Source organism: Scyliorhinus torazame, chromosome 2 (assembly GCF_047496885.1).
Source record: "Scyliorhinus torazame isolate Kashiwa2021f chromosome 2, sScyTor2.1, whole genome shotgun sequence".
NCBI lineage: Eukaryota > Metazoa > Chordata > Chondrichthyes > Carcharhiniformes > Scyliorhinidae > Scyliorhinus > Scyliorhinus torazame.
In genome coordinates, this window is record NC_092708.1 from 117,051,792 (window position 1) to 117,077,904 (window position 26,113).

The following is a 26,113-nucleotide window of genomic DNA, read 5'->3' on the forward strand; positions in this document are numbered from 1 at the left end:
TAATATATCTGGAATCACCCGAATGAACATTCTCTGAACTGCTTCCAATGCCAGTATATCCTTCCTGAAGTAATGAGACCAAAACTGTACATAGTAGTCTAGGTACATAGTACTCTCAGCCTTCTTATTAAGAAGGCAAATGCAGGACTTCCGGTTGCGGCTATGCCTAGGTAGGTCGCACGTTCGGCAGCTCCCGCCTGGAACGGACTTTTGGGCTCTTCAGAGGGGCCCCAACGGCAATTGTTCGACGGCTTCCAGTGTGGGAAGGTGACAGCAAGGTCCCACCGACATTATATGGATTGGACCAGGAGTGGAGCGGTGAAAAAAGTGATCCTGGTGCAGCGAAAAGTGCGAGGGAGGAAAAGTGAGATGGCGGCGGGTGGAGACCAAGCACCGTGGGCGCAGTGGTCGCAGGAGCAGCAGGAGTTTCTTAAACGCTGCTTTGAGGAGCTGAGGACAGAAATGCTGGCGCCAATGAAGGCGGCGATTGAGAAGCTTGTGGCGACCCAGAAGGCCCAAGGGCCGGCGATCCGGGAGGTGCAGCGATGAAGATGGAGGCGCACGAGGCGCTGCACAAGAGGTGGGCGGAAAAATTTGAGGACCTGGAGAATAGGTCGAGGAGGAAGAACCCTGGAGCTGGATGGGGCTCATCGGGTCCTGGCCAGGAGACCCAAAGCCAACGAGCCGCCAAGGGCTGTAGTGGTGAGGTTCCACCGCTTTATGGACAAAGAGTGTGTCCTGAGATGGGCCAAAAAAGAGCGGAGCAGCAGGTGGGAGAACACGGAGATCCGAATTTACCAGGACTGGAGTGCGGAGGTGGCTAAGAAGAGGACTGGTTTCAATCGGGCTAAGGCGGTGCTCCATCGGAAGGGGGTGAAGTTTGGGATGCTGCAGCCAGCGCGATTGTGGGTCATGTTTCAAGATCGGCACCACTATTTTGAAACGCCTGATGAGGCATGGAACTTTATACAGACTGAAAAGTTGGACTCAAATTGTGGGTTTGTCGTGGGGGGATGTTTACTGTGTTTACTGCGTTTGGGGAATGTTCTTTTTGTTTGAGTGCTGGGTGGGGATGGGTGAATGGATTTGATGTGGGGGCTGTGGGAGAGTGTGGGCGTCGGTGTTGGAGGGGCAGGGCCCCACAGAGGAAGAGGGGGGGTGGAGGCCCGGGGATGGGGAGTTGGGGTAAGGTCCCGAAAAGGAGCTGCGCCAGAGGGGGCGGGGCCAGCTCAGGAAAGCGCAGGCTTTTTCCTGTGTTAGGGAAGGATGGGGGCGGGGCCGGGGGGGAAGGGCGGTGCTGGAGAGGAACGCACACTGACTGCCAAGGGATGGGGGAATTCTCACACTGGGGGGGTCGATGGAATGGCGGGAGAGGCCGGGGTCAGCAGGAGTCAGCTGACTTATGGGAGTGTCATGGGGGGAGCGAAATGGCTAGATGAGGATCTAGCAGGGGGGGAGGGGGGGGAACTGGGTTGCTGCTGCATTGGCCAAAGGGGAGCTGGAAGTAGGAGAGGTAGTCAGGGCGGAGGTCCGCCGCCTGGGGGACTGGAGGGTGCGGGAGGCGCGGGCACTTTGCTGGCCTAGAAAAGGAGATGGCTAGTCGGCGGGGGGAGGGGGGGGCGTGTAGCCCCCACGATCCGGCTGATAACTTGGAATGTGAGGGGCCTGAACGGGCCAGTCAAGAGGGCCCGGGTGTTCGCGCACTGAAAGGGACTGAAGGCAGACGTAATTATGCTCCAGGAGACACAGCTGAAGGAGGCAGATCAGGTTAGGCTGAGAAAGGGATGGGTAGGGCAGGTCTTTCATTCAGGGCTGGATGCGAAAAACAGAGGCGTTGCAATACTGGTGGGGAAGCGGTTGTCGTTCGAGGCACTGAATATTGTAGTGGATAATAGAGGTCGATATGTGATGGTGAGTGGTAGGTTGCAGGGGGTGCGGGTGGTCCTGGTGAACGTATATGCCCCGAAATGGGATGATGCCGGATTTATGAAACGCATGCTGGGTCGGATTCCGGATCTGGAGGTAGTAAGCTTGATAATGGGGGGGGGACTTCAACACGGTGTTGGACCCAGCACTGGACCGTTCTAGGTCCAGGACGGGTAAGAGGCCGGCTGCGGCCAAGGTGCTCAGGGGGTTTATGGACCAGATGGGGGGAGTGGATCCATGGAGGTTTGCCAGGCCGCTGGCCAGGGAATTTTCCTTATTTTCCCTTGTCGATAGAGCCTACTCCCGGATAGATTTTTTCATTTTGAGTAGGGTGCTAATCCCGAAAGTGGAGGGAACGGAATATTCGGCCATAGCCATCTCGGACCACGCCCCGCATTGGGAGGAGCTGGAGTTGGGGGAGGAGAGGGACCAGCGCCCGCTGTGGTGCCTTGATGTGGGAGTGTTGGCGGATGAGGGGGTGTGCAGGCGGGTGTGGGGGTGCATTGAAATTTATTTGGAGGCCAACGACAATGGGGAGGTGCAGGTGGGGGTAGTCTGGGAGGCGTTGAAGGCGGTGGTCAGGGGAGAGCTCATCTCCATTAGGGTCCACAGGGAGAAGAGAAAGGAGAGGGAGAGGTATGCAGAGGCCCCCGAGGAGGGGCTACTTAGGGAGCGACGGAACCTCCAGACGGAAATCGACCTGATGACCACGGGGAAAGCAGAGGCACAGTGGAGGAAAGCGTAGGGGGCGACATATGAGTATGGGGAGAAGGCGAGTCGGATGCTGGCACATCAGCTTCGTAAGAGTGAGGTAGCGAGGGAGATTGGTGGAGTTGAGGATAGAGGGGGGCAATACGGTGCGGAGTGAGGTGAGAATAAACGAGGTATTTAGGGACTTCTATGGGGATCTGTACAGGTCTGAGCCCCCAGCGGGGGAGGAGGGAATGCGACGATTCCTAGATCAGCTGAGGTTCCTGAGGGTGGAGGAGGAGGTGGCTGGTTTGGGGGTGCCGATTGGACTGGAGGAGCTGGTTAAAGGATTGGGGAGCATGCAGACGAGGAAATACGTGGACCTGCTGGGCCCGTTGCTAGTGAGGACTTTTAGTAAGGCGAGGGAGGGGGGGAACTTGCCCCTGACAATGTCCAGGGCGCTGATTTCTTTGATCTTGAAGCAGGACAAGGATCCATTGCAATATGGGTTGTCTAGACCGATCTCGCTCCTCAATATTGACGCTAAGTTGCTGGCGAAGGTGCTGGCTACGTGAATTGAGGACTGTGCCCGGGGGTGATTCATGAGGACCAGACGCGATTTGTGAAGGGTAGACAGCTAAATACAAATGTGCGGAGGCTCCTCAATGTGATCATGGTGCCCTCGGTGGAGGGGGAAGCGGAGGTAGTGGCAGCTATGGGCGCGGAGAAGGCCTTTGATCGGGTGGAGTGGGAGTATCTTTGGGAAATGTTGCGGAGGTTTGGGTTCGAGGAGGGGTTGATCAGTTGGGTCAGGCTGCTATATAGAGCCCCAGTGGCTACGAACCGGCGGAGGTCATAGTAATGTTCTATGTTCTATAAGGGCATTCAAATGGTCATTGGATAGACATATGGACGATAAGGGAATAGTGTAGATGGGCTTTCGAGTGGTTTCACAGGTCGGCGCAACATCGAGGGCCGAAGGGCCTGTACTGCGCTGTAATGTTCTATGTTCTACTTTCGGCTGTACCGGGGGACGAGGCAGGGGTGCCCCTTATCCCCCTTGTTGTTTGCACTGGCAATTGAGCCGCTGGCCATGGCACTGAGGGAGTCCAGGAAATGGAAGGGACTGGTCCGGGGGGGGGCAGAGGAACACCGGGTGTCGTTGTATGCCGACGACCTGTTGTTGTATGTTGCGGATCCAGTGGAGGGAATGGCGGAGGTCATGCGGATCCTTAGGGAGTTTGGGGACTTTTCGGGCTATAAACTCAACGTAGGGAATGGTGCATTCAGGGGACCAGGAAAGGGGGATAGACGAGCTACCGCTGAAGAGGGCGGAAAGGAGCTTTCGGTACCTAGGGATCCAAGTAGCTAGGAGTTGGGGGGCCCTGTACAAGCTCAATTTGACGCGGTTGGTGGAGCAGATGGAGGAGGATTTTAAAAGATGGGATATGCTGCCACTCTCACTAACGGGTAGGGTGCAGTTGGTCAAAATGACGGTCCTCCCGAGGTTTCTCTTTGTGTTCCAGTGCCTTCCCATTATGATCCCCAAGGCCTTTTTCAAACGGGTAACCAGGAGCATCATGGGATTTCTGTGGGCGAATAAGACCCCGAGGGTGAAGAGAGTGTTTCTGGAGCAGGGAGGGACAGGGCTATTATTGGGCAGCCAATGTGGCAATGATCCGTAAGTGGGTAATGGAGGGAGAGGGGATGGCGTGGAAGAGGCTAGAGATGGCGTCCTGTATAGGCACGAGCCTGAGGGCGCTGGTGACGGCACCGCTGCCGCTCTCGCCGACAAGGTACACCACGAGTCCGGTGGTGGCGGCGACGCTGAAGATCTGGGGCAGTGGAGGTGACACAGGGGCGAGCTGGGAGCCTCGGTTTGGTCCCCGATTCGGGAGAACCATCGGTTCGTCCCGGGAAGGATGGATGGGGGGTTTCGGAGCTGGCATCGGGCAGGGATTAGAGGAATTGGGACCTGTTCATCGATGGGACGTTTGCGAGCCTAGGGGCTCTGGAGGAGAAGTTTGGGCTACCCCCGGGAAACGCTTTCAGGTACATGCAAGTGAGGGCGTTTGTGAGGCGGCAGGTGAGGGAATTCCCGCTGCTTCCGGCACGTGGGATTCAGGACAGGGTGATTTCGGGTGTATGGGTTGGAGAAGGCACGGTTTCGGCGATTTACCAGGCGCTGAAGGAAGAGGAGGAGGCCTCGGTGGAGGAGTTAAAGGATAAGTGGGGGGAGGAGCTTGGGGAGGAGATAGATGAGGGTCTGTGGGCTGATGCCCTGAGTTGGGTTAATTCTTCCTCCTCTTGCGCCAGGCTCAGCCTAATACAGTTCAAAGTTACTCACAGAGCGCATATGACAGGGGCGAAGTTGAGTAGGTTCTTTGGGGTGGAGGACAGATGTGGGTGGTCCTCGGGGAGCCCGGCAAACCACGTCCATATGTTCTGGTCATGCCCGGCGCTGGATGAGTTTTGGAGGGGTTTTGCGAGGGCTATGTCCAAGGTGGTGAACGCCCGGGTCAAGCTGAGCTGGGGATTGGCAATATTTGGGGTATCGGACGAGCCGGGAGTGCAGGAGGCGAAAGAGGCCGGTATTCTGACCTTTGCGTCCCTGGTAGCCCGGCGGAGGATTTTGCTACAATGGAAAGATGCAAAGCCCCCTAGTGTGGAAGATTGGATCAGTGACATGGCAGGGTTCATCAAGCTGGAGAGGATAAAGTTTGCCTTGCGAGGGTCTGTGCAAGGGTTCCTCAGGCGGTGGCAACCGTTCCTAGACTATCTTGTGGAGTGTTAGGAGGAGGTCAGCAGCAGCAGCAGCCCAAGGGCGGAGGGGGGGGGGGATGGAGGGGGTGGTGTTTGGTTGAAGGTGGGGGGGGGGGGTTCCCTATTTGTGTTTTTAAATGTTGTACGGGGGGTTATTGTATATGGGGGAAATCCAATGTATAATTTCTGATTGTTGTGTTCTTGTTTCTTTTTGTTGGGGGGGGTGTTTTGTTGAAAAATTTGAATAAATATATTTTTTTTAAAAAGAAGGCAAATGCACATGGGATACAGGGTGATTGATAAGGTGGATTCCTAATTGGCTTAGCGGTAGGAGACAGAGTGATGATAGATGGCTGTTTTAGTGTTTGGAAGTCAATGACCAGTGGCATGCCACAGGGATCTGTGTTGGGTCCTTATTGTTTGTTATTTATATAAATGACACAGATGACTACATGAAGGGCAGGATGACGCAAAGATTGGCTGGGTGGTTAAAAGTGAGGTTAACTGTCTTTTAATAAATTTAGAGTACCCAATTTATTTTTCCAATTAAGGGGCAATTTAGCATGTTCAGTCCACCTACCTTGCACATCTTTGGGTTGTGGGGCGAAACCCACGCAAACACGGGGAGAATGTGCAAACTCCACATGGACAGTGACCCAGAGCCGGGATCGAATCTGGGACCTCGGCGCCATGAGACTGCAGTGCTACCACTGCGCCACCGTGCTGCCCTACACGAAGATATAGATGGGATGGTCAAATGGACGGATAAGTGGAAGATGGAATTTAACCCTTATAAGTGTGAGGTAATACACTTTGGAAGGAGCAATTTAACAAGGAGGTATACTATGAAAGATCTGGCACTGGGAAGTTACGAAGAACAAAGGGACCGTGGCGTGTTTGTCCATAGATCGCTGAAGGCAGAAGGGCAGGTTAATAGGGTGGTGAAAAAGGCAGATGGGACATTCACTTTTATCAATCGGAGCATAGATTACAAAAGCATGGAGGCCATGATGGAGCTATATAGAACTTTGGTGAGGCCACAGCTGGAGTACTGTGTGCAATTCTGGTTGCTACATTATAGGAAGTATATATTTGCACTGTAGGGGGTGCAGAAAAGATTCACCAGAATGTTGCCTGAAATTGGTTGTTTTCTCTGAATCAGAGAAGTCTGATTGAGGTGTACAAGATTATGAGGGGCTTGGACAGGGTAGATAGGGAGCAGCTGTTCCCCTTAGTTGAAGGGTCATTTACGAGGGGACACAAATTCAAAGTGAGGGGTGGGAAGTTTAGGGGAGATTTGAGGAAAAACCTTTGACTTTGCGTCGAGACCAAAGTACGCAATGTGTTAGTTTGTGAGATGTTGTTGACTGATGACAACGCACTGTCACCCCATACTGAAATTCACTTGCAATAGTTTGTAGCTCATTCTCTGAGGCCTGCAAGGAGCTTGGACTGATAATCAGCATCTGGAAGACCAAAGTTATGGACTAGGACATAGACACCCTACCTTCCAACAACATTGACAGTCTCACTCTGGCAGTTGTTGACAGCTTTACATACCTTGGATCAACATTTACCAGCAAACTGTCCCTTGATGCTGAAATCAGCAACAGGATTGCCAAGGCCACAGCTGTCATGTCAAAGTTGAGAAGCTGGATATGGACCATTTGCAAACTAACCAAAAATACAAAGCACCGTGTGTACCAGGCTTGTGTTCTCACCACCCATGAGCAATCTTATGCAAGCCAAGAAAAGTGGCTGAACAGCTTCTGCCTCCGCTGCCTCAGACAAATATTAGGCATATCCTGACAAGACAGAGTGCTGAATATGGAAGTACACCAGTGCACATGCATTCTCAGCATGTTTGTCCTCTTGAGTCAACGACCACTCCGTTGGCTGAGTCATGGGAGTCAAACAGATGATGGCCGCATTCCCAAAGATATGTCCTATGGCGGACTTGCTAGCTGCATGAGACCAACAGGTCACTCATGTCTGCGATACAAGGATGTCTACATGCAAGATTTCTGGTTGGCTGGGATCAGAGTCAATGCATCGGAAAACCTCGTTGTTGACCAAAGTACATGTAGACAGTCAGTCAAGAAGGGGTTGGAATGTGAACTTCCGGGTGCGGCGATGACCAGCTGAGTCGCACGTTTCGGCAGCTCCCGGTGGAACGGACTTTTGGGCTCTTGATAGGAGCCCCAACGGCAATTTTAACGGCTAAAAACACCGTGCGGTAAACCAGAAGGGTGTTCCCCCTGGACACGGATGGAAAAAGGAGAGGAAAGTGGCTGGATTGCAGCGGATCCTTTGGAACAACGGCAAGGAAGGCAAGCAGAAACCAAGATGGCGTCGGAAGGTGGCAGTTTCATATGGGGCCCTGAACAACAAGAGTTCTTGAAACGCTGCGTGGAGGAGATAAAAAAGGAAATGAAGAAAGAGTTGTTGGCCCCGATATTCCAGGCGATTGAAGGGCTGAAAGAGGAACAAAAGACCCAGGAGCAGGAGCTTCGGGTCGTGAAGGCGAAAGCAGCAGAGAATGAGAACGATATACAGGGCCTGGTGGTGAAGTCGGAGATACAGGAGGCACACCAGAAACGATCTGTGGAGAGGTTGGAGGCACTGGAAAACAACGCAAGGAGGAACAACTTGAGGATTCTTGGCCTTCCTGAAGGTGTGGAGGGGGCGGACGTCGGGGCATATGTGAGCACGATGCTGCACTCGTTAATGGGAGCGGAGGCCCCGACGGGTCCGTTGGAGGTGGAGGGAGCATACCGAGTTATGGTGCGAGGATCGAGAGCAGGAGAAACTCCCAGAGCCATAGTGGTGAGATTCCTCCGTTTTAAGGATAGCGAAATGGTCCTTAGATGGGCGAAGAAAACTCGGTGTAGTAAATGGGAGAACGCGGTGATCCGCGTTTATCAAGATTGGAGTGCGGAGGTGGCGAGAAGGAGGGCGAGCTTTAATCGGGCCAAAGCGGTACTTCACAAAAAGAAGATAAAATTTGGAATGCTGCAACCGGCAAGACTGTGGGTCACATATCAAGGGAGGCACCACTACTTTGAAACGGCGGATGAAGCGTGGACTTTTATTGTAGAAGAAAAATTGGAATGATTGGATTATGAAAATGAACGTTTGGACAAAGTGGTGGGGCGAATGGGGGGGGGGGGGGGGCGAAGAGGGGTTTTATGTTTTAACCCTGCGGTATGGTAACTTTTCTTTCTCCCACAGGTGGTGATGGGGGGAGGTGGGGAGGGAGAGGAGATGGGGCGTTGGCCATGGGAGGCGGGGCCGAGGGAGAGGCGCGGGCTTGGTTCCCGCGCTATGATAATTATGGCGGGAATAGAGAAGCAGGAAGGAGGGGGCGTCGCACGGTGCGAGCCGTGATCACGGGGGGAAGCCGAGGTCAGCCAGAGTTTGCTGACTTCTGGGAGCAACATGGGGGGAGTAATTACGCTAGCGGGGGGTCTAGCAGGGGGGGGGGGGAGGGGGGAATTACTGGGTTGCTGCTGCTGGGGAAAGGGGGGAGTGGGTACGGGAAAGGATGGGCGGGGGGGCACCGTCTGGGAGAGATACAGCTGCGTGGGAACTGGGTGAGAAGCTGGAAAAAGATGATGGCTAACCGGCAAGGGGGGGGGGGGGTGGGAAGCCCCCCAACTCGGCTGATCACGTGGAACGTGAGGGGGCTTAACGGGCCGATAAAGAGGGCACGAGTACTCGCACACCTTAAGAAACTTAAAGCAGATGTGGTTATGCTACAGGAAACGCACCTGAAACTGATAGACCAGGTTAGGTTGCGCAAAGGATGGGTGGGGCAGGTGTTCCATTCGGGGCTGGATGCGAAAAACAGGGGGGTGGCTATATTAGTGGGGAAGCGGGTAATGTTCGAGGCGAAGACTATAGTGGGTGATAACGGGGGCAGATACGTGATGGTGAGTGGCAAATTACAGGGAGAGATGGTGGTTTTGGTAAACGTGTATGCCCCGAACTGGGACGATGCCAACTTTATGAGGCGAATGCTAGGACGCATCCCAGACCTAGAGACCGGAAAGCTGATAATGGGGGGAGACTTTAACACGGTGTTGGAACCAAGGCTGGATAGGTCGAAGTCCAGGACTGGTAGGAGGCCGGCAGCAGCCAAGGTGCTTAAGGATTTTATGGAGCAGATGGGAGGGGTGGACCCGTGGAGATTCAGTAGACCTAGGAGTAAGGAGTTCTCGTTTTTCTCCTATGTCCATAAAGTCTATTCACGCATAGACTTTTTTGTGTTGGGTAGGGCATTGATCCCGAGGGTGAGGGGAACGGAATACACGGCTATAGCCATTTCGGATCATGCCCCACACTGGGTAGACTTGAAACAAGAGGGCGCCCACCCTGGAGAATGGACATGGGACTAATGGCGGATGAGGGGGTGTGCCTAAGGGTGAGGGGATGCATTGAAAAGTACTTGGAACTCAATGACAATGGGGAGGTTCAGGTGGGAGTGGTCTGGGAGGCGTTGAAGGCGGTGGTTAGGGGGGAGCTGATATCAATAAGGACACATAAAGGGAAGCAGGAGAGTAAGGAACGGGAGCGGTTGCTGCAAGAACTTTTGAGGGTGGATAGACAATATGCGGAAGCACCGGAGGAGGGACTGTACAGGGAAAGGCAAAGGCTGCATGTGGAATTTGACTTGCTGACTACAGGCACTGCAGAGGCACAATGGAGGAAGGCGCAGGGTGTACAGTATGAATATAGAGAGAAGGCGAGCAGATTGCTGGCACACCAATTGAGGAAAAGGGGAGCAGCGAGGGAAATAGGGGGGGTGAGGGACGAGGAAGGAGAGACGGAGCGGGGAGCGGAGAGAGTGAACCAAGTGTTCAAGACATTTTATAAAAAATTGTATGAAGCTCAACCCCCGGATGGGAGGGAGAGAATGATGGATTTTTGGATCGGCTGGAAATTCCCAAGGTGGAAGAGCAGGAAAGGGTGGGACTGGGAGCACAGATCACGGTAGAAGAAGTGGTGAAAGGAATTAGGAACATGCAGACGGGAAAGGCCCCGGGACCGGACGGATTCCCAGTTGAATTTTACAGAAAATATTTGGACTTGCTCGCCCCGCTACTGACGAGGACCTTTAACGAGGCAAAGGAAAGGGGACAACTGCCCCCGACTATGTCAGAAGCAACGATATCGCTTCTCTTAAAGAAGGAAAAGGATCCGCTACAATGCGGGTCCTACAGACCAATTTCCCTCCTCAATGTGGATGCCAAGGTCCTGGCCAAGGTAATGGCAATGAGAATAGAGGAATGTGTCCCGGGGGTGGTTCATGAGGACCAAACTGGGTTTGTGAAGGGGAGACAGCTGAACACGAATATACGGAGGCTGTTAGGGGTAATGATGATGGCCCCACCAGAGGGTGAAACGGAGATAGTAGTGGCGATGGATGCCGCGAAAGCATTTGATAGAGTGGAATGGGATTATCTGTGGGAGGTGTTGAGGAGATTTGGGTTTGGAGAGGGGTATGTTAGATGGGTGCAGCTGTTGTATAGGGCCCCAGTGGCGAGTGTGGTCACGAATGGACGGGGATCGGCATATTTTCGGCTCCATAGAGGGACAAGGCAGGGATGTCCTCTGTCCCCATTACTGTTTGCACTGGCGATTGAGCCCCTGGCGATAGCGCTGAGAGGTTCCAAGAGATGGAGGGGAATACTTAGGGGAGGAGAAGAACACCGGGTATCTTTATATGCGGATGATCTGCTACTATATGTGGCGGATCCAGCGGAGGGGATGCCAGAAATAATGCGGATACTTGGGGAGTTTGGGGATTTTTCAGGGTATAAATTGAACATGGGGAAGAGTGAGCTGTTTGTGGTGCATCCAGGGGAGCAGAGTAGAGAAATAGAAGACCTACCGTTGAGGAAGGTAACAAGAGACTTTCGTTACCTGGGGATCCAGATAGCTAAGAATTGGGGCACATTGCCCAGGCTAAATTTGACGCGGTTGGTGGAACAGATGGAGGAAGATTTCAAGAGATGGGATATGGTAGCATTGTCAATGGCAGGGAGGGTGCAGGCGGTTAAGATGGTGGTCCTCCCGAGATTCCTCTTTGTGTTTCAGTGCCTCCCGGTGGTGATCACGAAGGCTTTTTTCAAAAGGATAGAAAAGAGTATCATGGGTTTTGTTTGGGCCGGGAAGACTCCGAGAGTGAGGAAGGGATTCTTACAGCGTAGTAGGGATAGGGGGGGGCTGGCACTACCGAGCCTAAGTGAGTATTATTGGGCCGCTAATATTTCAATGGTGAGTAAGTGGATGGGAGAGGAGGAAGGAGCGGCGTGGAAGAGATTAGAGAGGGCGTCCTGTAGGGGGACCAGCCTGCAGGCTATGGTGACAGCCCCATTGCCGTTCTCACCAAGGAACTATACCACGAGTCCGGTGGTGGTAGCTACACTGAAGATTTGGGGACAGTGGAGACGACATAGGGGAAAGACCGGAGCATTGGGGGGGTCCCCGATAAGAAACAACCACAGGTTTGCCCCGGGGGGAATGGATGGGGGATATGGAATGTGGCAAAGAGCAGGTATAACGCAATTGAAAGATCTATTTGTGGATGGGAAGTTCGCGAGTCTGGGAGCGCTGACTGAGAAATATGGGTTGCCCCAAGGGAATGCATTCAGGTACATGCAATTGAGGGCTTTTGCGAGGCAACAGGTGAGGGAATTCCCGCAGCTCCCGACACAAGAGGTGCAGGACAGAGTCATCTCGAAGAAATGGGTGGGGGACGGTAAGGTGTCGGATATATATAGGGAAATGAGGGATGAAGGGGAGACTATGGTGGACGAACTAAAAGGGAAATGGGAAGAAGAGCTAGGGGAGGAGATCGAGGAGGGGCTGTGGGCAGATGCCCTAAACAGGGTAAACTCGTCGTCCTCGTGCGCCAGGCTAAGCCTGATTCAGTTTAAGGTATTACACAGGGCACATATGACTGGAACACGGCTCAGTAAATTTTTTGGGGTGGAGGATAGGTGTGCGAGGTGCTCGAGAAGCCCAGCGAATCATACCCATATGTTTTGGTCATGCCCGGCACTACAGGGGTTTTGGATGGGGGTGACAAAGGTGCTTTCGAAAGTAGTAGGAGTCCGGGTCGAACCAAGCTGGGGGTTGGCTATATTTGGGGTTGCACAAGAGCCGGGAGTGCAGGAGGCGAGAGAGGCCGATGTTTTGGCATTTGCGTCCCTAGTAGCCCGGCGCAGGATATTGCTAATGTGGAAAGAAGCCAAGCCCCCGGGGGTGGAGACCTGGATAAATGAAATGGCGGGGTTTATAAAGCTAGAGCGGATTAAGTTCGTCCTAAGGGGGTCGGCTCAAGGGTTTACCAGGCGGTGGCAACCGTTCGTCGAATATCTTGCGGAAAGATAGATGGGGGAAAAAAAGAAGGCAGCAGCAGCAGCCCAGGACTTGGGGGGGGGGGGAGGGGGGGTGGGGAGGGGGTGGGGGGTGTGTGGCCTGAGACAAGGCAGTTGCCAATTAGGGCTAGTTTTTATTTTTGTTATTTAATATTTATTTATTTGTTGTTGTTTTCTTTTGTTCTTGTTTAAATAAAAAAAGGTCATTATTATCTGTATTGTTATAATGTTGTGTAAAGGATGCACAATGTACTGTGTTGGTTGACCAAAAATTTTCAATAAAATATTATTTAAAAAAAAAAAAAGAAGGGGTTGGAATGTAGAGGACAAAAGAAATGACCAGATGATCAAAAAGAGAGCACGTTGGAAAGAAAAAAACATCAGTTTATCTCTGGCCATGGCGGCATGTTGGTGCTGTGGTTAGCACTGCTGCATCACGGCGCCGAGGACCTGGGTTTGATCCCAGCCCCGGGTCACTGTCCGTGTGGAGTTTGCACATTCTCTCCGTGTCCACATGGGTCTCATCCCCATAACCCAAAGATGTGCAGGGTAGGTGGATTGGCCACACTAAATTGCCCCTTAATTGGAAAGATTCTTTAAAAAGTTCATCTCTGACCAACATTTTTCATCCGTGTCAGCTGCAGAACAGGCTGCCAAACACGAATTAGCCCCTACAGCCACAACAGACAATATTCAACACAGAGGTGACATACACCCTGGGTGCAGTCCATCGACTCCTGAGACCGATGAATGCAAGTATGTAATGTTGGACAATTCAAGGCCGTAAAGGTATCACATACAAAACAACAGATATAAAAAGTAAATCATTGTCTTTTCCACTAAAACCTAAAGTGTTTGATCATATATCTGATGAAAATGATAGCTTGCAGGACTAAATTAGAATTTGGATCACTGATGGGAGCCCAAAGCTGTTAATAAATGGTTGCTATTATAATTATGCAATTTTGAATAATGTTGTCCTACTATTTATATCTATTATATATACATTGTAGCTAGAATATCTTCAGTCCAGAACGCCAATGAATGTGTGCCATGGTGTCATGAAGTGAGCGATCTTGGCAAAGTAAATGGTAAGTTGCATTTAATACTGCAAAGTACATAGAAGTGCATATCTGCTATTGCAGAATAAGTTCAAATTGTTAAATAGGACGTAACAGTAAAACTGATTTTAGGCGATCATATGATAAGAAAAACACAAGTTCAATGTCAATTAACAAGTAACACATCAAATGATTAGTTAATGCTACTGAGTGCAATGTAGTTCACTGATTTTGGATTATGTCTGAATATTCAAAAATAGGTATATTCCAGATCTAATACAGGCTAGGAGGAGTTATAAGTATAGGGCAGAATTTCAATTTTTTTTCCTAAGTGCTGGCTCAGACTGGAAAAGCGGCGTGCAGCACTCTGGCTGCAGCCGGCTTTTCATGTCATGTTTCCAGCAAATTAGAGAAAAGAAATGCTGGAGGCGTGTATGACAGGCTGAAAGAGACTGCCTTGCTGGTAACGTCGGCTTTCCAGAGATCGGGGTCCCAGGGCACCCTGATCTCCAGAGGTAAAAATTAAAACAAAGATTCCCTGGTGACGGAGACCACCCCCACCGCACCAAGCACATGGGAAACCAACCCATTCACCCGTGGGCCCCAAACTAAATGTTCATTTACCATTAGCTTCTTACCTATATCTGGCTCATTACCCATTACTAAATCTAATATGAGCTTTTTCCTTGTTTTTTCTAGGACATAGACGCAATCAAAGATTCTCTACCTTTTTAACTACTGCTCCTATTCCTTTTGCTCTTACAGTCATCTGCTAGTCTGCTTATCCCAATCTATATGAAGGTTAAAATTAATCAATAAAACCACTCCGCCTTTATTGCATGCTTGTCTCATCTCGGTATTTATACCACTTCACCACTGTTATAGGTGGCCTCACAACTCTCACTACAGGACTAACTCTTTTTCTATTCCTTAATTATAACCATAAAGTGCCTTACAACATTCTCTTATCTGCACAATGCTTATTTTTATGCACTGGGGATTTCTTTTGCAAACAATTTCATGTTAAAAATGTACGGTTGCAGAAACAAAGATATTAGAGATTAAAATATATTTTAAAAAATACAATAGAATCCTACGCATTACAAAATGTGGACTGTATTTGTTACTGGGACAACATATCCTGAAACTACTTGAGCTGAGTGAAAATATATTTGTGTTTTAAGCTTACTTGATTTAAACCAGACTTGTCCAACCTTTTTGCGTGGGGATTGGGGAACACATTTGAAAATTACTCAAGGGGCCAATGAGAAACTTTTGGAAAGATAAAGTTTGGCACAACAATTTTTAAAAAAGGTATGAGAAGAAACAACTTGCTGAGAAAATAAAGAAAATAAGAGTAATACGTAAAGATGGGTATTAGAGTGTAATAGGATGAGAAGGGGTGTGTTACCGGATCACCCCCGGGCTCAGGGTGTACCTCAGTTAACCTCACCCACTGTGAGAGTGGATGAGAGTGCATCATGATGTGAGTTGGTGAGGGCGATTGAGAACCCTGATGCTGGAAGTGGACCAGACTAATGGACACTCTCACCTTGCATTCTCACCCCACCATCCCCCAACAGAACCAACAGTCTCTCATCATCCCGCCAACAGTCTCTTACACCCCCATACACTCTCTCACCCTCCCATACACTCTCTCACCATCCCACACACTCTCTACCCCCCCTCACACACACACTCCCTGGAAGCCTGAGCCCTGCTGCAGATGCCCGGGCCACTCTCCTTGGCACCTATGTTCCCTGGACCCCACTCCCTGGTCTCGGCTTCCCACGCCATCTAGTGAGCCTATCAGCAGCAATCATGGGCAAGAAGTGACCTGTGATTGGAGGAGCGGCTCCATGCAGATTCTTTGATTTAAACGTGCCTATTAGATTGGCATTTTAAAAACTGGCTCCAGGGGCTGTGTAGAGGAGCTTTGAGGGCCTCAATCGACCCTCGGGCCACAAGTTGGGCAAGCCTGGTTTTAAACTGTACATGTTCTGCTTCTCACCTGAATTCATAACGGGGAACAAAGAAATGGCTGAGGAACTAAATACATACTTTGCTTCTGCCTTTATAAAGGAAGACATGAATAAGTTCTGAGGAACACAAGTTTTAGTGAGGAGCTAAAGGAAATCAGTATTAGTAGTGAAATGGTTTTGGGGAAATTAATGGGATTGAAGGCGAATAAATCTCCAGGGCCTGATCATCTTCATCCCAGAGTACTTAAGGAAGTGGCCCAAGAAATAGTAGATCCATTGGTGGTCATTTTCCAAAATCCTTGAACTCTGGAATAGTGCCTACAGATTGGTGGGTAGCTAATATAACCCCACTATTCAAAAAAGGGGGTAGAGAGAAAACATGGAACAATAGACCAGTGAGCCTAACGTCAGTAGTAGGGAGGTTGCTAGAATCTATTATCAGGGATTTCATAGCACAGCATTTAGAAAACAGTGGTATAATCAGACAAAATTAGCATGGATTTACAAAAGGGAAATCATGTTTGACAAATCTGAAATTCTTTGAAGATGTAACGAGTAGAATTGGCCAGGGAGAACCGGTGGATGTGGTTTATTTAGACTTTCAGAAGGCTTTTGACGAGGTCTTACATAACAGATTAATATGTAAAGTTAAAGGGCATGGAACTGCCGGTAATGTCTTGAGATGGATAGAAAGCTGGTTAGCAGACAGGAAGCAAAGAGTTGGAATAGATGGGTCTTTTTCTGTTTGGCAGGAAATGACTAGTGGAGTACTGCAAGGATCTGTGCTAGGACCCCAACTGTTCGCATTATATATTAATGATTTATACAAGAGAACTAAATGTTTTGTCTCCAAGTTTTCAGATGATACAAAGTTGGGTGGGATGGTGAGCTGTGAGGAGGATGCAGAGATGCTTCAACGTGATTTGGACAGGTTGAGTGAGTGGACGTCGTATAATGTGGATAAATGAGAGGTTATCCACTTCAGCAGCAAAAATAGAAAGGCAGATTATTATTTTAATAGGTATAAATTGAGAGAGGTGGATATTCAGCGAGACCTTGGTGACCTCGTGCATCAGTCGCTGAAAGTAAGCGCGGAGGTACAGCAGGCATAAAGAAGGCAAATGGTATGTTGGCATTCATAGTGAGAGGTTTTGAGTGTAGGAATAGGGATGTTTCATTGCAATTGTATAGGGCGTTGGTGAGGCCACACCTAGAGTATTGTGTGCAGTTTTGGTATCCTTAACTGAGGAAGGATGTTCTTGCTATGGAGTGCAGCAAAGGTTTATCAAACAAATTCCTGGGATGGCAGGACTGTCATATGAGGAGAAACTAGGATTATATTCATTGGAGTTTAGAAGAGTGAGATGGGATCTCATAGAAACTTATAAAACTGTAACAGGACCAGACAGGGTAGATTCAGAAAGAATGTTTCCATTGGCGGAGGAGCCCAAAACTAGATTTCATAGTTTGAGGTAAGGGGTAAACCTTTTAGGACTGAGCTGAGGAGAAATTTCTTCATCCAGAGAGTGGTGAATCTGTGGAATTTACTACCACAGAAAGTAGTTGAGGCCAAATCATTATGTGATTTCAAGAAGGAATTAGATATAGCTTTTTGGGCTAGAGGGATCAAGGGATATGGTGGAAGGTGGGATCAGGGTATTGAATTTGATGATAAGCCATGATCATTATGAATGGTGCACCAGGCCCAAAGGTCCGAATGCCTACTCTGCTTCTATTTTCTATGTGTGTTTCTATGCATGATCTCAAATGTAAGGTATTGATGATCAGTTCTTATAGAATGAATTGAAGATTGGTTTTACCATCCACCATTTGTAGCAGGTGAATCACACTATGCTTTTGCTGCAAGGCTGTACTTGGCTTTTATGAAATTCTTGTGACACAATTCATGTTTTGGGAATTTTAGCACAGATTTATGACAAACCCAGTGACTCTGGTGGATTACATTTTCCAAATTTGGTGGACCTTCGACAAGTTACAGTACTTCCAAAAGCAGAATGGCAACGAATCCAGGATGGTCTGAATGGTATAAATAGAGAGGCAGAATTTTTCCGTACCCAAAAGGAAGAAAGAGAAATCTTACACTTAAGATCTAAAGAAGTGACTAAAAACTGGACAAACACCATTGCGGTAAGTACACTTCAAATATCCTCCATTATTTCTCATTATTGTTATGTTATTGATGCACGATCAATGACTACTAAAGCGAGGTTGTAGTCCAACTGAAGGCTTTAATAAGCTAGATGTTTCCCCCAGCAGCTCAGGTACAGAAAGAAAGCTGCTGGGGCGGCACGGGCTCTTATACCCCACCTTGCAGGGTGGAGCTAACATACAGCTTGACCAATGGGAAATACATTATCTACCAATGGTGTTCCAGCATTACTAGGTACCGTAATACTTCTACACAGACTACCACATTCACCCCCTGTTAAAAAAGAATCCGGTGGGGGTGGTGGCTTGGTATTACAACATGGTAACGTGGTAAAAGTTATAGTTATGGAGGTACCGTAATACCTCCGTACAGCGTTTTGTCTTATTATCGTAACTATTTACAATTTCACAATTAACTATATACACTTTAAAATGAAGCAATCAGTCGATCGGGGGCTCTGGCCTTCCTCTGTGATCGTCAAAGCTTTGGTGGTGACGCCGGTGGAGGTTCAGGCGTCTGTGACTCCGGGAGCGTGGTTTCGACCTCTGTGGCAGCTTCAACACCCCAAGACGACGCTGGTGGGGAAGCCGATTGACCTGGGAAGGGAGCGTCTGTGAGGTGCGTCGGTGGGCGAGGGGGCCTAGACGGGGCCGGCGGAAGAACCGATCCTCTTGGGAAGGGGGCGGCTGTAAGGTGCACCGGTGGGAGGGAAGGTGGGACTGGTGGCTGGGGTGTGCGTGGGGATCCGGCGGGCGCCAGGTCTTGTAGGGAGACCGTGTCTTGTCAGCCATCGGGGTACACCACGTACGCGTACTGGGGGTTAGTGTGGAGAAGATGGACCCTCTCGACCAATGGGTCCGACTTGTGCGCCCGCACGTGTTTTCGGAGCAGGATGGGTCCAGGAGCTGCCAGCCAGGTCGGGAGCGAGGTCCCAAAGGAGGACTTCCTGGGGAAGACAAGGAGACGCTCGTAAGGTGTTTGGTTGGTTATGGTACACAGCAGTGACCGGTTGGAGTGGAGGGCATCCGGGAGGACTTCCTGCCAGCGGGAGACTGGGAGATTCCTGAACCGTAGGGCCAGTAGGACGGTCTTCCAGACTGTTCCGTTCTCCCTCCATACCTGTCCGTTACCCCGGGGGTTGTAACTGGTCATCCTGCTCGAGGCAGTACCCTTGCTGAGCAGGAATTGACGCAGTTCGTCGCTCATAAAGGAGGACCCCCTATCACTATGTATGTAAGCGGGGAACCCGAATAGCGTAAAGATGCTATGGAGGGCTTTGATGACGGTGGTTGCGGTCATGTCAGGGCAGGGGATGGCGAATGGGAATCGGGAGTACTCGTCAATCACGTTCAGGAAGTACGTGTTGCGGTTGGTGGAGGGGAAGGGGCCTTTGAAGCCCATACTGAGGCGTTCAAAGGGACGGGAAGCCTTTATCAGGTGCGCTTTCTCTGGCCTGTAGAAGTGCGGTTTGCACTCTGCGCAGATTTGGCAATTCCTGGTGGCTGTCCTGACCTCCTCATTGGAGTAGGGCAGGTTGCGGGTCTTGATAAAATGGTGGCAGAGGTCCTCGTGGAGAGCTCTGAGGCGGTCCACTTGTGCATTGGCACATGTGCCGCGGGACAGGGCATCAGGAGGCTCGTTTAGCTTCCCGGGACGATACAAGATCTCGTAGTTATAGGTGGAGCGTTCGATCCTCCACTGCAAGATCTTATCGTTTTTTATCTTGCCCCGCTGTGCATTATTGAACATGAAGGCGACCGACCGTTGATCAGTGAGGAGAGTGAATCTCCTGCCGACCAGGTAATGCCTCCAATGTTGCACAGCTTCTACTATGGCCTGGGACTCCTTTTCGACTGAGGTGTGGCGGATTTCGGAAGCATGGAGGGTACGAGAGAAGAAGGCCACCGGTCTGCCCGCTTGGTTGAGGGTGGCCGCCAGAGCTACATCGGACACGTCGCTCTCGACCTGAAAGGGGAGGGACTCGTCGATGGCGTGCATCGTGGCCTTTGCAATGTCTGCTTTGATGCGGCTGAAGGCCTGGCGGCCTCCATCGACAGGGGAAAAACTGTGGAGTCAATCAGGGGACGGGCCTTGTCCGTATTGTTGGGGACCCACTGGGCATAGTGAAAAGCCTAGGCAGCGCTTCAGGGCCTTGGAGCAGTGAGGGCGGGGGAACTCCATAAGGGGGCGCATGCGTTCAGGGTCGGGGCCGAGAACTCCATTTCGCACTGCGTAGCCAAGGATGGCTAGAAGGTAGGTGCTAAACACGCATTTATCCTTGTTGTACGCAAGGTTAAGGATCCTTGCGGTCTGGAGGAATTTTTGGAGGTTGGTGTCGTGGTCCTGCTGGTCGTGGCCGCAGATGGTGACATTATCGAGATACGGGAATGTTGCACGTAAACTGTACCGGTCAACCATTCAGTCCATCTCGTGGTGGAAGACCGAGACCCCGCTAGTGACACCGAAGGGAACCCTTAAAAGTGGTAGAGCCGCCCATCTGCCTCGAAGGCAGTGTACTTGCGGTCACTAGTACGGATGGGGAGCTGGTGGTAGGCGGATTTAAGATCCACCGTGGAGAAGACCTTGTAATGCGCGATCCTGTTTACCAGGTCGGATATGCAGGGGAGAGGGTACGCGTCCAGCTGCGTAAACCTGTTGATGGTCCGACTGTAGTCGATGACCATCCTATGCTTCTCCCCGATCTTAACCACCACTACTTGAGCTCTCCAGGGACTGTTGCTAGCTTCAATGACTCCTTCCCTCAGTAGCCGTTGGACCTCTGACCTAATAAAGATCCGATCCTGGGCACTGTACCTTCTGCTCCTGGTGGCGATGGGTTTGCAAGCCGGGGTGAGGTTCGCAAACAGGGAAGGCGGATCGACCTTGAGGGTCGTGAGGCTGCAGACAGTGATAGGGGTTATAGGGCCACCAAATTTGAAAGTTAGACTTTGGAGGTTGCACTGGAAGTCTAACCCTAGGAGTGTGGCCGTGCAGAGGTGGGGAAGGACGTAGAGCCGGTCATTTTTGAACTCCCTTCCCTGATCGTGAGTTTTGCTCCACAAAACCCCTTTATCTCTACTGAGTGGGAACCAGAGACCAGGGAGATTTTTTGATTAACGGGGTGGACGGGGAGAGAACAGCGCCTCACCGTGTTGGGGTGTATGAAGCTCTCCATGCTCCTAGAGTCGATTAAGCAGGACGTCTCGTGCCCGTTGATTAGTACCGTTGTTGTAGCAGTTGAGAGTGTTCGAGGCCGAGACTGGTCCAGGGTCACCGAGGCTATTCGCGGCAGCAGCTGGGTGTCCTCGCCGGGCGGTGTGTGGTCATTGGCACTGAGGTCCTGGGAGTCCATCCAAGATGGCGGCGCCCACTGGTCGCACATGGCTGTGGGTGCACAAAATGGCGGTGCCCATCTATCACACGTGGCATCAGCGGGACAAGTTGGCGGCGCCCAGAGGCCACACGTGACCCCGGGGGAGGAAGATGACGGCGCTCGCTGGCTGCACGGGGTCCATGGAGAGGATTGTGGTGGCGGCCCGCATTCGTTTCCGGAGACCGCAGCGACCGCCCGGGCCTGGCAAACCGCCACAAAATGGCCCTTTTTGCCGCACCCTTTACATGTGGACGAACGGGCTGGGCAGCGCTGTTGGGGGTGTTTGGCTTGCCCGCAAAAGTAGCAGCGGGGCCCCCCGGGGTAGTCGGGCCGTCTTGCAGTGCAAGCTTATGCGGGGATGTGGGATACCTCGGAGTCAGCTGCAGGGGGGTTCCACGCTGCCCAGGGGGCTGCCGCGCGGTTGGGGGCGTAGGCGCAGGCGTTTCGGGAGGCCAAATTCAGGGAGCCGGCAAGGGCCCGTGCCTCCTTGAGGCCTAGAGTCTCTTTCTCCAGCAAGCACTGGTGGATTTGAGAGGACAGCATACCCGCAACGAAAGCGTCCCGAATCAACAGTTCAGTGTGGTCGTTTGCTGAAACTTGTGGGCAGCTGCAGTTTCTCCCCAACACCAGGAGCGCACGGTAGAATTCTTCCAGTGACTCACCAGGAATTTGTCGCCTCGTCGCTAGTAGATGCCGGGCGTTGACCTGATTTACAGGGCGAATGTAGTGTCCTTTCAGCAACTCCATCGCGGCATCGGAGCCGTCCGTGTCCTCGATGAGGGCGTAGACATCTGGGCTCACCCTCGAGTGCAGGATCTGCAGTTTCTGTTCTCCTGTGGGTGTGTTTTCTGCCGTTCCGAGGTAGCCGTTGAAGCACCCAGCCAGTGCTTGAAAGTCGCCGCCGAGTTTACTGCGTGGGACTGAGTTGCAGACACTCCGGCTTGATTCGGAGCTCCATTCTTTAAATCTAGTTATTAAATTTATGCACGATCAATGACTACTAAAGCGAGGTTCTGGTCCAACTGAAGGCTTTAATAAGCTAGATGTTTCCCCCAGCAGCTCAGGTACAGAAAGAAAGCTGCTGGGGCAACACGGGCTCTTATACCCCACCTTGCAGGGTGGAGCTACCATACAGCTTGACCAATGGGAAACATACATTATCTACCAATGGTGTTCCAGCATTACTAGGTACTGTAATACTTCTACACAGACTACCACAGTTATACAACAATATACTACTTTATTCTTCGTTTGCATTTATTCATTCGCTAAAATAGAAAAAAAAGCAAGTGCTCATATTCTCAGGATGTTAGAACAGGGGATCGGTTAGCTCAGTTGGCTGGATGGCTGGTTCGTTATGCGGAGTGATGGCAACAGTGAGGGTTCAATCGCCTTATCGGCTGAGATTATCCATGAAGGCCTTGCCTTCTCAACCTTGCTCCTTGCCTGAGGTATGGTGACCCTCATGTTAAATCATCACCAGCCAGCTCTCTCTCAAAAGGAGACCCTATAGTCCTCACTGAAGAACTGCATTTCTACTGAGTTCCAAAGCATAATCGGGTTCGTGATGCAGTCCATTATGGCTGACAAACAGATGTAAAATGAGTATGACCAATAAAAACTACAGAAGGGAGGTATATGAGTACATTCTGCACTACATCTAATTTCCAGGTATCACTCTAGTTTGATGCTGGGCTCATGTAAAGCAGTCCATGTGACATCACTGAGTTGTGCATGCGAATTCCAGGATTTTATGTAATTGGTTAGATGTGGTTGGAAAGGAGTGAAACCCATTCCATTTTAAATGCCCTCCACCTGGTTTCCTGCAGATGAGAAAGTTGAAGTCGAACTCCCAATATGACACCTTGACAGAGAAGATATTACAGGTTGAGCAGCCCAATCTGAAATTCTGAAAATCGAAAAATGCCGAAATCCGCACTTTTATTCGAGCTCTAACGTGACGTCACGAATGGTAAACCCCACAAGGCTCCTGGGCGATACGCAGATTACACGCGTGCCCGACATGCGCAGTTCCCAATGTGCACCGCACATTCGCAGTTCCCAACGTGTGCCGCACCTGTGCAGTAAATTCCAAAATCTGAAAAATTCCAAAATCCGATGCACACCTGGCCCCAGTATTTCAGAAAAGGGATGCTCAATCTGCAGTCTTTCAACATTTAACTCAATTTTTGAGGAAATTACAATTTTAATGGGTTGAGTTAGCCTGGTGAGACTACACTTGCATTTTCTAAATACTGCATAATGAGTTACTCCATAAGATACAGACTAATGGCATAAGCAGGCAAATTTTGAGCTGGATAAAAAATTAGTTCCATCTTTTGGTAAAAGATTGTTAACTGCAGTAGTTCTGTGTAGAAGCCAGTTACTAAAGGAGCCCACAGGAATTGTTGTTAAGATTATTGCTTGCACTTCACCAGCTTTATTAACCACCTAAATGAAGACTTGGGGGATAAGAGGTCGGCGGGGGTTGATGAATAATGGGCTGGAGGGGTGGGTAAAGGAGTGCGGGGCAAGTGTGTGGGGGTACTATTCAGTAGATCATACAAAGATTTGTGATTAGATGAAAATAGAACCATAGAAATCCTACAGTGCAGACGGAGGCTATTCGGCCCATCGAGTCTGCACCGACCCTCCAAAAGAAAATCCTACCCAGGCCCAATCCCACCCTATCCCTGTAACCCCATCTAGCATGGCCAATCCACCTAACCTCCACATCTTTGGACTGTGGGAGGAAACCTGAGCACCCAGAGGAAACCCATGTAGACACTGGGAGAATGTGCAAACTCCACACAGACAGTCACCTCCTCTGCGGGAGTCACTGGCATGGGCCCCACCGCCTCCTCCTCCCTTGTGGTGCCCGATGGCCCATGGGCAGCGCCAGGTGGCGGGGGAGCCTTGGGGGATAGCTCCGCTCACACCCCCATCCCATGGAGTAGGGCCTTGGCCAAGGTCTGCTTGGTCGGGACCATGGAGCACAGGGAGTGAATCATAGCGCCATCTGGGAGGACGCCAATCTCGCTGCAACTGTGGCTCCATGTTCTGGGTCTGTGCCACATCAGTTAGTGACTGTGCCATCGCCCTCTGGGATGGGACACCTCCCTCTGCGTCTGTGCCATTTCGACCAGCGCCTGGGCAATGCCGTTGATGCTCTCAGCCATGGCCCACTGAGACTGGGCCACACTCAGGAGCGTCGCTGCAGTGTCCCTGGCACATGGCTGCCTGTGAGAGGGCAGCCCTGTCCTGGGCCTGGGCCACCACCTGTACAGATTGCCCCAGGCCTTGAACATGCTGATCCATCGCCAAAACCCTCACCTCCAAGGCCTCCACCGCTGACACCACCCTTGTGGTGTTGGCTTGGGTGGCACGCATGGCCGGCACCACCTCCTGCTCCTGCACGCGGTTAGACTCCTCCACCTGCGTCTGCAGGTGCTGAATGCTTGCTGTCAACCCCTCGTGGTCCTCTGCTCTGCGACTGCATCTCCACAATCGATGGTCTATTCGACCCAGAAGCCTGAAACCCATCTGAACGGCAGCTGGTCCCTGGGATTGGCCCGCCCTCCGACTGTCCACCCCCTCGGGAGTTCCTACCTCCACCTGCTATACCAGAGCATGTGTGTGGTGCGCACCAGATAGTGTCCCAGGGGCCTCTTCACAAAAACGCCCAACCGAGGTTAGGCAGATGAACTTAGAGCACTTATTAGAACTTGGAATAACGATGTTGTGGCTATCACAGAAGCATGGTTGAAGGAAGGGCAGGATTGGCAGCTGGAAGATATAGTAGATGCTTCAGGAGAGATAGAGGAGGATGTAAAAGGGGTGGGGGAGTAGCATTACTGGTTAAGGAAAATATTATAGCCTTACTGCGGGAGGACACCTTGGAGAGCTCATACAATGAGGCAAGCTGGATCAAGCTCAAGAACAGGAGGGGACAATCACAATGTTGGCCGTTTATTACAGGCCCCCCAATTGCCAGAGAGTGATAGAGGAGCAGATAGGTAGAGATTTTTTGGATAAGTGAAAAAGTAACTAGGTTGTTGAGGTAGGGGATTTTAATTTCCCCTATATTGACTGGGACTCACTTAGTGCGAGGGGTTTGGATGGGGCAGATTTTGTAAGGTGTATCCAGTGCTATGGGCCAGGGTTTAGAAAACTCCAAAATATATCATGGGAGATCACCTGACCCAAGACTTTTAATAGATTTTGGTTATGCGGAGCACAAGAGCCCACTCTTCAGGTATTATGCAACAGAGACCTGAAAAGCATTTTAAAAACAAAACAATATTTATTCTATGAATTCAGTTAAACACACAGTAAACAGTTTATCAACTACCACCTCTGATAATCCCCACAGATACCCTTGTTTAACAAAGACAGCAGGTTTGAATTCTCTACAGAAACAAGTATTACTTTGAAATCATCAAGTGAGCTGAAGACATTCTTTAGCTTGCAGAGAGAGAGATCAGAACATCTTCTTGCTTTGAATGCAGCTCTCCAACACTGAAAATGAAACCAAAAACAGAGCCACAAAGCAGCTTTTCAGCTCCAAACGAAAGTAAAAGACAGAAAGACATCCCAGCTCCACCCACACACTGACATCACGGCAGCTATTTGATAAACACCCATTTCTTAAAGGCACATCCACATGCCACCTCCCATCAAGAAAAAAAAAACCCATCAACTTCAAGATGGTTTCATTTTTCACCTTTTCACTTTCCTTTAAGAAATTCTGACAGTAAAATACT

At 50.6% G+C, this 26,113-nt stretch overlaps 1 protein-coding gene across 2 annotated transcripts in view; it reads left to right on the top strand.

Moving 5' to 3' along the window:
• cfap210 (cilia and flagella associated protein 210) overlaps nt 1-26,113 on the top strand; it is a 123,198-nt gene that overhangs the window by 3,287 nt on the left and 93,798 nt on the right. For both annotated transcript variants that reach the window (XM_072475870.1, XM_072475871.1), the window contains exons 2-3: nt 13,778-13,855; nt 17,732-17,955. In XM_072475870.1, coding sequence (XP_072331971.1) covers nt 13,778-13,855; nt 17,732-17,955 — 302 coding nt within the window. The remainder of the gene's footprint in view (nt 1-13,777; nt 13,856-17,731; nt 17,956-26,113) is intronic.